The 14,591-nt window shown below is 38.2% G+C and overlaps 1 protein-coding gene across 3 annotated transcripts in view; it reads right to left on the reverse strand.

The window, feature by feature from the left end:
- UNC79 (unc-79 homolog, NALCN channel complex subunit) overlaps positions 1-14,591 on the reverse strand; it is a 202,856-nt gene that overhangs the window by 39,252 nt on the left and 149,013 nt on the right. For all 3 annotated transcript variants that reach the window (XM_068553881.1, XM_068553705.1, XM_068553790.1), the window contains 6 exons: positions 12,517-12,555; positions 9,532-9,644; positions 9,358-9,443; positions 8,289-8,462; positions 4,644-4,712; positions 1,031-1,141 (listed from right to left, as the gene is read on the reverse strand). In XM_068553881.1, coding sequence (XP_068409982.1) covers positions 1,031-1,141; positions 4,644-4,712; positions 8,289-8,462; positions 9,358-9,443; positions 9,532-9,644; positions 12,517-12,555 — 592 coding nt within the window. The remainder of the gene's footprint in view (positions 1-1,030; positions 1,142-4,643; positions 4,713-8,288; positions 8,463-9,357; positions 9,444-9,531; positions 9,645-12,516; positions 12,556-14,591) is intronic.

Consider the following 14,591-nt stretch of genomic DNA (forward strand, 5'->3'; position numbering starts at 1 on the left):
AAAAGATAAAGAAGTTATTTTTCAGGAAGGATTTGAAAGAAGAAAAAAATACTGATCATTTTGGTAGTTAGAAAACATATTGTTCCAGGCAGAGTAATAAACAGTTTATAATCAGAAAGATTAAAGAGAAGGATATCATGAAACACTTAACATGGTGGAATGGACACAGACGGTAAGAAAGGAGACAAGGGTGTTTTAAATAGAATGAAAACCTTGATAAAAATTAGATTTTTAGGAGAAATTAAAGGGCTTGTAGAAGTGGACAACGTGAATAAAGGAGTATTCTGAATGTTTAAGAGGGAACAACAGAAACAGAAACCCCACTGAAAATAAACTTGGAAAATTTGGAAATTGGAAAAGTAACATTTGCACATTGTTCTTAAGGACAGAAACACTCTCAATTTGTCCTGCCTTCTGCTTTTCCATTAGGAGAGTGTCTATCAGCACCAACAAGGCTGCTATATGCGCTGGGCAAGCAGTACTTTTCCACTTCCTCAGTAGTGGGGCAGGGGAAACTAAAGATAATGCAATAGAGAAACCATTATCAAAGCAAGATGACAAAAGATGAGATTACAGTCTCAGAGGCCAAGAACCCAGAACTGGGGAGACAGAAAAATTATGAGAATTAAGGAGCTCTCCACAGGCTTTTACAAATGACAAGCTGATATTTTTCTACTTTGGGTATAAAATTGATCGGTACTGATGGCTTGCCCACTAATCATAGGATGGTGAACTTGAAAAGGACATTAGAGGTCATTTGGACCATTATCTCATTTCATTCAAAATACCTCTTCTCCTCTAAACCATATGACCCTCAGTTCTCCAAATTTGCATATTTAACGTATAGTTTATATATTTGTGTGTGCAAAGTGTTTCCTTCTAATGATTTTTATTAGACCTCAGTAGAATTACTCACTTTTAACTATACTGAGGCAAATTAACCTAAGAGGGATTTGATACTGATTAGAAAGAATATGTTTCTGCCAGTTTTTTGTTTCCCAGGGACACATAAACACACATGCAACCTTACCTTAGTGAAAGCTCGGTAACATAAGCCACACACCTCCACCAGGTAGGCCAAAGTGAAGATGGCATTCTGAATTACAAAGCTGAGCAGTTTTGAAAATGGTTCCAACAAACTCTGCAATGAGATTGGGGCCAAAATAAAACCAAAATCAATTGCTGATTCTTTCATTAAAAAAAAGTACTAAAGTCTAATGATACCTTAACTAATGGGATCACCCTTTCTTAATTTCAAATCTGTTGCCGGGTGGCTACTGTAGCAAACCTGTTTGTCTAACAAGAACAGAACTGAATCTTCAATCAGTGGCTCAAAGAGCATGACGTAATCATTTTACTGCTAAAAAAAAAATCCACTTTTTCCATGTGGCATCATTTATAAACCTACCTAACTCCAATCTTATCCTCATACCCACCCCCAGCAATCAAGACTCTGTGAGGTTTGCTTTAGGATCTCCCACTCTATTTCTCTGAGTCTTTAGGCATGTGTGAGTTCATCAGACACAGCTCCTCTAGAAGCCTATCATCTCAGTTAAGTAGCACAAACCACCCTTGCACGTAAGTACCAAAGCACTATTAGCTTAGATAAGACACATCAGGACCCAGCTTCCTGCCAGTGTTTACCAGGAAGGCTGTCAGTTTTGGTTTCCCCATCTGAATCCCACCCATAAAAGGTCAGTTTTAGATCCTTATGCTTTCTTAAGTCATTTAGAGACATTTATTGAGCACCTACTAAGTATCAGGCAGAGTTACACACTTTTGTATCGTTTATCTCATTTAAATTTCTTATAACAATCCTGGGGAGACAGTATATTATAATAATTAATGACACAAGCTCTAGAATTTCACACCAGTGTTTGCAAACTTGAGCTCTCTGTGACCTTGAATAAGTGATTTAACCTCTCTGGACTTAATTCTCTTCCCTGTAAAATGAGGATAATAATGACCTCCATCTCAATAGTGTTGTGAGAATTAAAGAAGATAATGTATGTAAAGCACTTGGCAACAGAAAGCCTTCCATCACTGTTAGTTATGAACTGCACCATAACTCTGAAGCTTTAATATCCCCATTCTTCAGCTGAGGCAGCTAAGTAGGCAAGTAACTTGCCTAAGGCCATACAGCCATTGAATGGAATTCAAACTCAAATTCCAGGGCAATTTTCCAGAGGGAGAATTGCTCTGTAGGGAAGACAGGATTTTAATTGGGCTCCAAAAGACTTCGATGCTGTGATTTCCACTACTTCTCAACCTCTATGGTCCTAACTATCTGGATTATAAAAGTAACACATGCTCAGTGTGCAAACGCAGGATCTGTAGCAAAGTACAGATAAGGAAATAAAAGTCATCCATATTCCCATCACCCAGTGATAACATTTTGATATATTTCTCTTCTTCATCACACACCAGTTTACTCAGCTGAAATCTTACACGTATATATAATACTACATTTTGTTAAGATAATAACGTACGAAATTTCCAATGCTATTTAATTCTTCATAAAGATCCATTTTAATGGCCACAAGAGTCAGATTTTATTATATAGAACATCTCAATAAATATGTTTTTGCATGAAATTTGCATTTTCTTCCTTAGAATAGATTCCCAGAAAAACAATGACTAAATCAAAGAATATGTGCATTTTTGAGGTCCTTTTTCCTTATGGATACAAAAATGAATTCATTACATGTTAGCTGCCTCTGAGGATAGGAATTATGTTTGTTATTTGTATTACCCGCAGAAACCATGTAGTGCTTTCCATACAGAAAATCTTAGAGACACTCTTTGAAATAGTACTATTGATTCAGTATTGTTTGCTTTGTATAAATGTTGTTGCCTTAAAACACTAATAATGAATGAACAGGGATAGGGATAGGAATATGTCTCTGGTTGATATACATCCTTATTGGTCAAAAAAAGAAACCTGAATTCAGACCTATATAGAAACTTGCTCTTTTATCTAGCAAAGCAGCATGGTAATGGGGCAATACGGTACAACAGACAAAAGAGCTTGAAATCAAAGGACCTAGATTCAAGTCTCAGATCTTCCAGTAACCAGCTATGTGACCTTGGCCAGGACACTTCATCTCTCTGAGCCTGTTTCCTTATCTGTAAATGAGCAGACTAAACCAAATGATCTCTATGCAATTTTCCAGCATAAACCATAAGCCTATGCAAGCACAGTCAAGGTAAAAAGCTACAGGGGATGTGCCTTCTTGGTATATTAACTAGTAGCTACAAGCCATTGCAATACACATTATTGCACTATTGCATATAATGCAGCCTGGGAATGTAGCCAGGAATACAAAAGTAAATGAGACACAGTGCTGGACTTCATAAAGCTCACAGGCTCACTGGGGAGACTTCAGTATAATATAACTGTTCATATAGAGAGCTCTGTCAGGTATTGTGGGATCTGATATAGGAGGAAGTTGCTACAGAAAATGTGAGCTTTTTTAAAATTGGAATGGAATTCAGATTCTCATCTTGAAGAATGAGAAGGAGTTCACTCAGCAGCAAGGGTATAAAGCATTTCAGGCAAAGGAAATGGCCTAAGCAAAGGCAAGGAAGTATGAAATTAAATAAGATTATAAATGTACAGCAATTAGCACAATGTCTGCCATACGGTAAGTGCTCAACAAACAGTGGTTATTGTTTCGATGATGATAATGATGATGATTCTGAAAGTACGCAGAAAGCACAGGGATGGGACAAGTAGCCAGAGACTAACTAGGAAAGGTAGGCTTGCAAGTTAATGAAGTACCTTCTTGTATGCTCCATTAAGGGATTTGGACATTATCTTAAAAGAAGTGAGAAGTTATCAAAGATTTTAAACAAGGAAGCAGTGCGATGAGATCTGTGTTTGGAAGGATCATCTAGCTCATAGTACTGAGGATGAACTGGTGGACATGGCCCAGGACTAAGAGTTCATAGTACTGAGGATAAACTGGTGGACATGGCCCAGGACTAAGAGTTCATAGTACTGAGGATGAACTGGTGGACGTGGCCCAGGACTAAAAGGACCAACGATACTGTAATCTATTAGAGTTCTTCATACTAGGCACTTTCAAAAGGTTGAAAGTGGCAACTAGAGATTATCATACCAAGTGAAATAAGTCAGAAAGAGAAAGACAAATACCATATGATGTCACTTATATGTGGAATCTAAAATATGACAGTGAATCTATCTATGAAACAGAAACAGAACCAGGGACATAGAGAATAGACTGTTGGTTGCCAAGGGGTGGGTGGTGGGAGAGAGATGGATTGGGAGTTTGGGATTGGCAGATGTAACTGGTATATCTAGAATGGATAAACAACAAGGTCCTACTGTATAGCACAGAGAACTATATTCAATATGCTGTGATAAACCAAAATGGAAAATAATATGAAAAAGAATGTATATATATGTATAACTGAGTCACTTTGCTGTACAGCAATAATTAACACAACATTGTAATTCAACTATACTTCACTAAAAAATAAATTAAAAAAAAAAAGGTTGAAAGTGAAGCATTCAGTATGTGATAACTATTTCTTCACTATTGCTTGCTATATGCCTGTCTTTTTAGGTTAAAAAAATAACCAAATAACCAATTGGTTATGTTTTTCTAAAACATACATACCCTTGTGGCATTGGTAGAGGGTATCTTCAAGAGGCAGATCATAATTCTCAAACTGGAATCTAAAGAACACTATGAACAAATACAAAAAAAGTAAAAGTCAGTACTCTCCTTAACATATCTTTTGCTTCATATATTTCCTCTAAGCATTTATTTTAGGAAAAAAAAATCTGAAATATAGCTGCCTCCTTACAGTTTTCCATGCCATATATTCATGTTGAAAAAATAATAATTCTTAGCTTTAAAATTTTAATTAAACCATTAATTAAACAGTGTTAAACAATTAAATAATATTAATTGATATTAAATGTGCCCAATCCTAAAGAGGTCTATGAATTTGTGAAAGGCCATGTTGAAAAAAAAAATCTACTTAGATCAATTTAAAACCATTAGGCTTATTAGTCCAAATAAAGAACGTTTCATCTGTCATTTCTCTGCTACAAAAAGATATAACAATAACCTAAGAAAAAGCAGTAAAATTCCTACAAGAGAAAATCATGCCTCACAAATCAAGTAGCATATTTTGGCACAATTCCACATCAAAATGTACTTTTTAAATAATGTGTACTGGGTTTGGGGGAAAATGTTATAGCAAGAATAAGCAATGATATTATTTAACATTGTTAAATATATGAAAATAGCAGGTTACAGTGAAATCTCTGCAGCTGTGTACAATATGAACCTCTTTAAGAGAGTACAAACGAAGCCAGTGTTTCTCCAAGTATGACCCCTGGACCAGCAGCACCTCTATTACCTGGAAACTAGTTGGAATGCAAATCCTCAGGTCGCACTCCTACTGAACCAGAAGTTCTCAGAGTAAGGCCCAGGAGTCAGATTTTTAGCAAGTCCTTCAGGGACACTGACACACACTGATGTTTGAAATCCACTTCTCTAAATTGATGAGAACAAACTACAGAAGGTCTTTCAATGGCTTAATATTTTCCCCAGAGATTAAATACACAGCATAGGATGATCAGAGGCAGTGCCCAGACAAAATCCAGCAGGGCTAGTTTTCAGATAAATTCTGAAAGCATTTCACAAGTATCAATACCTTCTAAGGGAACCATTGGTCTATTTAATCTGCTCAATACCCATAGGAGTTGATGTGACATTTACATTACTTTAAACCAGGGGCTGAAAACCGGCTGCTCATCAGGTCCCCACAGTGACCTATGAAGGAAGTCAGGAAATATCTTAGAAAACGTGGGGAGATGAGGACTGCATTCTCAAATAACAATTGGCTGGAGTGGAGGAGCAGCTGACCCCATTAGAAAGGACTGGTGCTTTCCAGTTCTCAAGGGTCTCCATTCTCCTTCTTATCTCACTCCGCTCCACTCATTAACCTTGCAGTCAGGGTCCCTTTGGACAGGACTGATTGTTACAAATCAGGTTTACTAATTGTTTCCAGCTGGCAATGCTTCCAACTAGTCCATGTTCAAGTTAAATATTTTCATTATAGCACCGCCCTACAGGCATTTGAATTTGCCATGCCTGCCCCACCCCTTCTCTAAAAGTGTGTAGCTCCTAAGCAATGAATGGCCCTGAATGGCTCTCTGCTCCTAGGGAGGGTCCATGTGGTCGTGTTAAAATGCATGCACTTCAATATTTTGGTACATGACTCTTTTTGAATTATGGTTTTCTCAGGGTATATGCCCAGTAGTGGGATTGCTGGGTCGTATGGTAGTTCTATTTTTATTTTTTTAAGGAACGTCCATACTGTTCTCCACAGTGGCTGTATCAATTTACATTCCCACCAACAGTGCAAGAGGGTTCCCTTTTCTCCACACCCTCTCCAGCATTTACTGTTTGTAGATTTTTTGATGATGGCCATTCTGACCGGTGTGAGATGATATCTCATTGTAGTTTTGATATGCATTTCTCTAATGATTAATGATGTTGAGCATTCTTTCATGTGTCTGTTGGCAATCTGTATATCTTCTTTGGAGAAACGTCTATTTAGGTCTTCTGCCCATTTTTGGATTGGGTTGTTTGTTTTTTTAATGTTGAGCTGCATAAGCTGCTTGTAAATTTTGGAGATTAATCCTTTGTCAGTTGCTTCATGGACTTGAGGATACGGGGAGGGGGAAGGGTAAGCTGGGACAAAGTGAGAGAGTGGCATGGACATATATACACTACCAAACGTAAAATAGATAGCTAGTGGGAAGCAGCCGCATAGCACAGGGAGATCAGCTCAGTGCTTTGTGACCACCTAGAGGGGTGGGATAGGGAGGGTGGGAGGGAGACGCAAGAGGGAAGAGATATGGGAACATATATATATGTATAACTGATTCACTTTGTTATAATGCAGAAACTAACACACCATTGTAAAGCAATTATACTCCAGTAAAGATGTTTAAAAAGAAATGCATGCACTTGATTTCCTAAGTGTATAGGTACAATAGCTATGTACATGTATAGTTTCAAAGTACCAATTCTCTTTGCTTGGATTTATTCAACTACTCTAGATTTCTGAATAGATAAGAATCACAGGATGTGAGAGATGGCAAAGATCTCAGTTTTCCTGCTTCTTACAGTAATTTCAAACTCAAAGAAACCAGCATACACCAAGGTAAGGGTCCCTGAATTATCATCCTTACAGACCTTATTTGGGGGTCGCATTTTCCAAATTTGCCAATTTGGGAAAAGGTATTATCAGAGGTGGTTGGTCTTTTTAAAACATTTTACATATATGTAATATTCATTTCAGAAGTAGTGCTGCCAACGTGTAACTTCACTTGTCAGATCCAGTTTTGCTGCAAGTTGAATATTTTTATCTGTGACCTGGATAAAGCACAAAAAGCTTGTGGAACCAATGAGGTTCAAAGACACAGCAATGGCCACTACCAGCTACCTCCTTTCTCCCTGCTATAGAGACCTGAATGCCTCTAATTCACCCTTGTTCTAGAAGGACTCTAGGAGTCTGCTAGTGAAAGGACACTGGATTGGGAGTCAAAAGACTTGAGTTCTAATCTTTACACTGCCACTATCTCTCTGAATTTGCAGTTCTCCATCTGGAAAATGGGAGCATTGGAAAGGATGGTTTTTATAGGTCTCTTCCAGTTTTGACAGTATAGGATTCTGTTTTTGCATTTAATGGGCTCATATTGAAAATGTTCCTTAGGCTACCAGATTTCTAGCTAGGTAATTTTGTGTGTATTCTTGGAGGGTGGTATGGCACTGGGCAGGGGGTGAGGGAGTAGGGGGAGGAGGGGTAAAGCTGTCAAATAGAAATATCATCTTGGTCTTTCAAGTACTTTATTCACACACACAAAAGCAATCACTTCCCTTAAGATAATGCTCTAAAATTGAAGGCTTACATTATATGTCTGGTCTCCTTTTAGATGAAACTATTATGTTTTTATTTAATATCCTTTTGAGAACAATTTCTAGATAAACACAATCTACTAACGTCTTCCTGAACTTTTTTATTTTTTACTCAACTGGAAACATGAAATCACTAAGTCAAAATGTCCACTGCATATTACTGTCATTCTGTAACATTTGAAGAGGAAAGCTAAATAACACTCTCTACTCTGTGGCTAACAGAGACTCCTTATAGCCCTTTATGAAACATTAAATCACCCAAGACCCAGATGATCCGCAAACAGTAAGGAAGTAATTTAAAATGAAATCCTGGGTTCAGCTTACCTTCAGAGGCAAAACACAAGGCAGCTTGGCAAAAAAAGTCTGAAACTGGTTGCTGATGATTGTCCAGAGGCTACTAGGAGAATCCATGGGCAAAGCTTCCATGAAGGTAGCAATGTTTTCCAAACAGCGTATCATAGCACCCCCTGCTGGTAAATTCTTTTTGTTATTTAGACCCTAAAAACACAAAGCATAGGCAATCAACTGCTGAAACAGTGTGGGAATTCATACAGCTATTTGGTGAAGATCAGTTTTTAAAAATCACATATTCACACTATAAACATGTGTCGTGTACCTGCTATAAAGGCTAATCATTGTAACCAGCAGGAGTACAGGGAAAAATTGACGAATCCACACCAAGTTAGGGGGGAAAATTGTGATCTCTGACTCAGTGAGAAAGGGTGAAATGTGAGCAGGAAATTAGAAACACCTTTTAAGGATCTACAGTTGGTGTGGTTAGGTGTTAAGAAAAGCAGTGAATGATGCTTGTTGGAAACTCCACCGGCCAAAGACTGAGGATGACTACTATAGCAACAGCAAAGTCCCCACGGCAATCTGCCAACCCTGCAAGCTAACTGAAAATAGCTAATAAGCAGAGGACAGGAGACAAACTCCAAGTAAAGTGATACAGCGAATAAGCCGTGGAGGTGAGAAGTGGCTTCAAGTCTCATGATACAGAAAATAAGCCGACCTCGAACCCAGATCTCGTGATACAACAAACGAACAGTGAAGCTGAAATTTGAATCCAAGTCTCGGGATACAATGCACATGGATCTACGCACCACCCATTTTGAAAGCTGGAGAGTTTTGAGGTGAGTGCACCACGCCTGGCATCCGCCTCTTAGTGAAGGGGTCCAGAAGCTTCAAGTAAATTGTACGTCCACACTAAACAGCAGTGTCCAACTGACACTATTCTATGCGTTGGCAATTTTCATTTTTTAAATGTTTTAATTTTAAATTACTTAAAATTTAATTTGACATTTAAAATTTAATACTTAAATTAAATGACTTTGAATTTCTTCCTCAGCAGTGATTTCGGCAGGGGCTCAGAGTGCCGAGAAAGCAAACCTACCTCCAAGAGCTGACTGAGGACGGCAACAGAGCTCAGCTCATTGAAGTCCATCAGAGACGTGGCCAAGGTCCGTAAAAAAGTCCCATCTGGAAAGACAACAATCAGACTTAGTAGCGTTTGGGTTTCAGCGACTAGCCACGTCTGTGGTGTCTGGATTCCCCATGGATGAATTACCTTTGATAGTGCTCTGGAACAGCTGTGGGAAGATGCCATTGGGAGCCAGTTGATGGAAGATACAGCGCAGGAACTGCTTGGCCACCCCCGCTGCATTGCCAGGGACCATCATGCTGGCGTTGACCAGGGAGAGAAAACACAAGGAATCTTGGAGCAACCAGCATGAGTTCAGGTATTTATTTACTTATTTAGTCACATACACATCAGTCCTCTTACAGAATATCTCACTGTCATTTTCATTAGTAAGATGAAATATTCTAGTCACATGGAATCCCTGTTAACGATACATTTTTAGAAAGAGGGAACCAGGTAATGCCAGAGTTGGTCTCAGACTAATTCCAGCCACCCCACTGTACAGATGAGGGTTCCCAGGCCAGAGAGAAAAGGTGACCTACAGAGGCTACAAGTCCAGAGAATGGCAGAGTCAGGACTAAAATCCAGGATGGGGATTATCAGCAAGATCCTCTCAGAAAGTGTCCTTGGCTGAGAGAGAGAGGCAGCCCCTCCGAGGGAAAATGCAGGGAGGGAGATGTTCATTCCTTCTGGAAGATCTGGGAAGTTTTCTTGGGGCATCTGAGCTGGTACTTGTAAAAAGGTTAGGACTTTGATATGTGCAGTTTTCTCCTTTACCATCTGCACTACCACTGCATGTCAAAACAGGGAGCCAAGAGATGATTATTTGGCCTTTCCCCTTAGACCAAAGTATCAGAAAGGATGTTCCCAGAGGTGATTGTAGCTGAGTTGCTGAAAAGAAGAAGGAGGAAATCAAAGAGCCCAACTGGAAAACTAGTAAAAAATCCATCTTACCTAATTGTTTCTTTCTGCCTTGTCTACCCTGATATGCTGGCTCAAACTTATAGGTCAAAAATGTTCTTCAGGAAGAAATGACACCAAACCCTCACAAACTTTTTCGAAAATTAGAAAAGGAGGGAACCCTTCCCAGTTTATTTTATGAGGCCCTAAAACTAAAATCAGATAAAGCATTACAAATAAAATAAAACAAAAACCAAGAAGGAACAAAATGAAAAGAAAAAGGACAGACCAATAGTCCTCATGGACATTGAATCCAACTGTAGATAAAAAGGATGATTGACCATGACCAAATAGAGTTTATCCCAGGAATGTAAGAATGACTTAATATTCAAAACCCAATCAATGCAATTCAATGTCTTAAAGAATAAAGGGCAAAAACCATAGTTATTTCAATAGATAACAGAAAGTGCATTTGATAAAATTCAACATGCACTCATGACAAAAAACTCTCAGCAAACTAGAAATAGAAGGAACTATCCTCAGTCTGGTAAACCTATAGCAAACATAATTAATGGTGAGATATTAAACGATTTTCTTGTAAGAGCAAGAACAAGGCAAGGGTGCTCATTCACATCTTTAGTATTATACTGGAGGTTCTAGCCAATGCAATAGGGTAACAAAAAAGTAAAAGGCATATAACTCAGAAAGAGGTAAAACCTTCACTATTTACAGATGATATGACTTTTTACATACAATTGCCTTTACATTCTAAGGAATCTAAAAAACAGCTACTACAACTAATAAGTGAATTTAGTTTATTACATTACAATATTAATACAAAAAATTGTATATTTGTATATCAGCAGCAAAAAGTTAGAAAACAAAAATTTTTTTAATTTCATTTACATTGGCATTAAAAAACCAAAATTCCTGGGAATAAATTTAACAAAAGCTATGCAAGATCTCTACAACGAAAACCATAAAACATTGCTGAGAGAAACAAAGACCAAACGAAATGACAATAGACACCATGTTTATTAACTGAAAGACTCAATATTTTTATGATATCATTTATCCCCAACCTGACTTAGAGTCTGAATACAATCCTAGGAGGCTTCCCCCACCCCAGATTGAGAAGCTTATTCTAAAATTTATGTGGAAATGTAAAGAATCTAGAATATCCAAATCAACCTTCTTTGAAAGGATGACCAAAGTTGGAGAATTCACAATGACTTCAAGACTTACTATACGGCTACAGCAATCAAGACAGTGTGGTGCCAGCACAAGGATCAACATATAGATCAGTGAAACAGGATAGAGAGCCTAGAAATAGACTGAACCTAATACGGTTATTTGATTTTAACAGGCACCAAAGTGATCCAATGGGGAAAGGGAGAGTCTTTTTTTTTTTTTTAATGGTGCTGAAATAACTAAGGTATTCACATGGATAAAATGGAACTTCAACCCCTACCTCACACCATACATAAAAATTAATTTGAGATGGACCATGTAAATGCTAAATATAAATGCTAAAACCATAAAACTTCTATTGGGAGACATTGGAAAATATATTCTTGACTTAAGGATAGGCAAAGGTTCCTTAGACAAACAATAAGAGGGAATAATCATAAGTTGTTTTAATATTTTAAAACATTAGACTTCATCTAAATTAAAAACTTCTCATCAGAGCTTCCCTGGTGGCCCAGTGGTTAAGAATCCGCCTGCCAATGCAGGGGACGCGGGTTCGAGCCCTGGTCCGGGACCACATGCCACGGAGCAACTAAGCCCGTGGGCTGCAAGTACTGAGCGTGCGCTCTAGAGCCCGTAAGCCACAACTACTGAGCCCGCGTGCCACAACTACTGAAGCCTGTGTGCCTAGAGCCCGTGCTCCGCAACAAGAGAAGCCACCGCAATGAGAAGCCCACGCACCGCAACGAAGAGTAGCCTCCGCTCGCTGCAACTAGAGAAAACCCGAGCGCAGCAACGAAGACCCAACACAGCCGAATAAATAAATAAATTTATTTTTTTTTAAAAAAGTATTTGTTGACTGAAATGAGTGAATGCAGGATTGAATAAATGAAGGTGTGAACAGAAAATGAACGACTGCTCTCTGGAGCTGCAACTGAACCTAACCATATTCCTCCCGTGGTAAACACTCTAGTGTTTTAGAAATGGATGAACATGCACAGGGGACAAAAGGAAAGTGAGATTGAGCTCATTTTAGGACCTTACCTTTCTGCTTGATTAGAAAAAGTTGTGCTGGATGCCAATCTAGGAAATAAAGTAAACAGAGTCACATGAGTGTCTTAGGTTTTCATGATGAAATGCATGAGTACCGTATGCCGCATTGCAGCTCCCATTTAGATGGGGGACATGTAAAACCATTGACAATTCCCTTGACCAGGGACAGAGGATCCACTCAGGGGTCAATCTCCAGGGTTCAATTTAATCTAGTTTCTGAAATCTGCTTTCTGCATCAAATCAGATATTTCCATGGAGATGCATACAGTTGAGTTGGTTGAATAGCACCCAGTCAATCTACAAACATGTCCTTTGCAGCCAGGTTAGACAGATAACAGAACAGTATTTGACCCAGTCCATCCCCATATTAACTCAACTCAAAATTCATTTCTTTGTATACAACCTCTGAAACCTCACCGCAGACAAACCACAAACTGGAAAAGCCTCTGTAAGATAGCAAAATAGGTAATGGGTATTTGTCAGCTAATTGTTGGGATGAAATGACATATTGAAAAGAGAAATGTATTAGGTTAAGTAATCAATATATAACATGTAATTTTTGAAAAATATAATTATATGGTTCTATATGCATGGACATATTCTAGATGTATAGAAAGAAAAAGAATGTAATAAATTCGTGGGTTTAGAAAAACATGTCTTGATCAGTGAGATATTGAAGAAACAAACAAGGAGCATGCTAAAAATTTATTTACTTAAGACCACAGCAGTGAATCGAGTCAAGAATGCATTTGGACAGAAATAGAGGGTCCAGCACCAGTAACACCAGACATCATTCCCAGTTGCTTTGGTTATGGTCTCTCTCATACTAATGACACTACAATGAATAGATAAGCATTGGCAAATGAAATAAACAGTAATTAAGGGTGCAGCCAATGTGATCTTGAAGGCCGCATCTAGAAAAAGGGGTGGGTAAATTTTAAGAGAGATCTAAGTAGAGAGCAAAATATGAAATCGTATGAAAAGGCTTGGGTGATAAATGAAAGGGATGTGCTGAACTTACACACTCTTAGAACACGCTGGAAATAGTTCCTGTGGGACTAGAATAAACTTAAGTGTTCGTAAATCCACATTGCCTGACCTGGAATTGAGGTATGCAAGGAAACCCTGAATCAGGTGACTACTGAATCTGCTTTCTTGGTAGGTTTGGTTGCTAAGAATTGGGCAGCTTGCTTTAATGCTCTCCTTGTCTCTTGCTAGTCTGCCCAAAGGAGGTACAGGTTTAATGATTTTTATATGTAAGTATATAAAAATGTATCTCTATTGTTTTCCCTTTGCTTTTCTTCAAAGCTTGTTTGTTTCCATCCTAAGAATTGGCAATGCTTGAACATGATTTATTCTCCCTTATGTTAAAACAAAAACAAAATAAAAACCCCTCTATGTATCTATTACAACTTAGATCAGCTATTTCAAGGAGATGGTAAGAGAACAGAACAATAATTCTGTGTGTTCTAAAACTGAAAAGTATTGATAGTAGGAATCGAGACCTTGCATTAATAAAAAACTTTCAATTTCACAAGTATTGCTGATAGCTGGTACAACATTTATTCCACGTTTATTGTGATTAGGTTAAAATCAAGGGCATAATTCATCTTTTCTTATCTCTCTATCTCCCTGTGTTCATCACTTACTTTACACATTGGCTATTTCTAAGTATTAGAGGTGAAATAGTTATACCAAGTCTGACTGCATACTCCTAAGGATACACACACCTAAGTATACTACAGAAAAATCTGGGGAAGGGGGATAAGGGAGTCACATAACTTCTGGGGTTGAGGGGTTTTTAACGCTTCCCTGTTTGTCTTTAACTTGAAATCATCATCTTTTTCATTAAAAAGATTAAATTTTAGCTCCATCAAGATTCATTCTCTTTCCTCCATCAAATACCAGGAATTTGCAGAATCCAGTTTTTTTCTCCAACCTCCTCCATAGAGACCTTCCCTAAGAAATCATTTCCATCCTGAACTCCCATAGCACTCACCGCACATATCACTCATGAATACAGCTCTTAATCATGTCCCATCTTTTATGGCTACTCAGTTATTCCA

The sequence above is a fragment of the Eschrichtius robustus genome, chromosome 1 (genome assembly GCF_028021215.1).
Source record: "Eschrichtius robustus isolate mEscRob2 chromosome 1, mEscRob2.pri, whole genome shotgun sequence".
NCBI lineage: Eukaryota > Metazoa > Chordata > Mammalia > Artiodactyla > Eschrichtiidae > Eschrichtius > Eschrichtius robustus.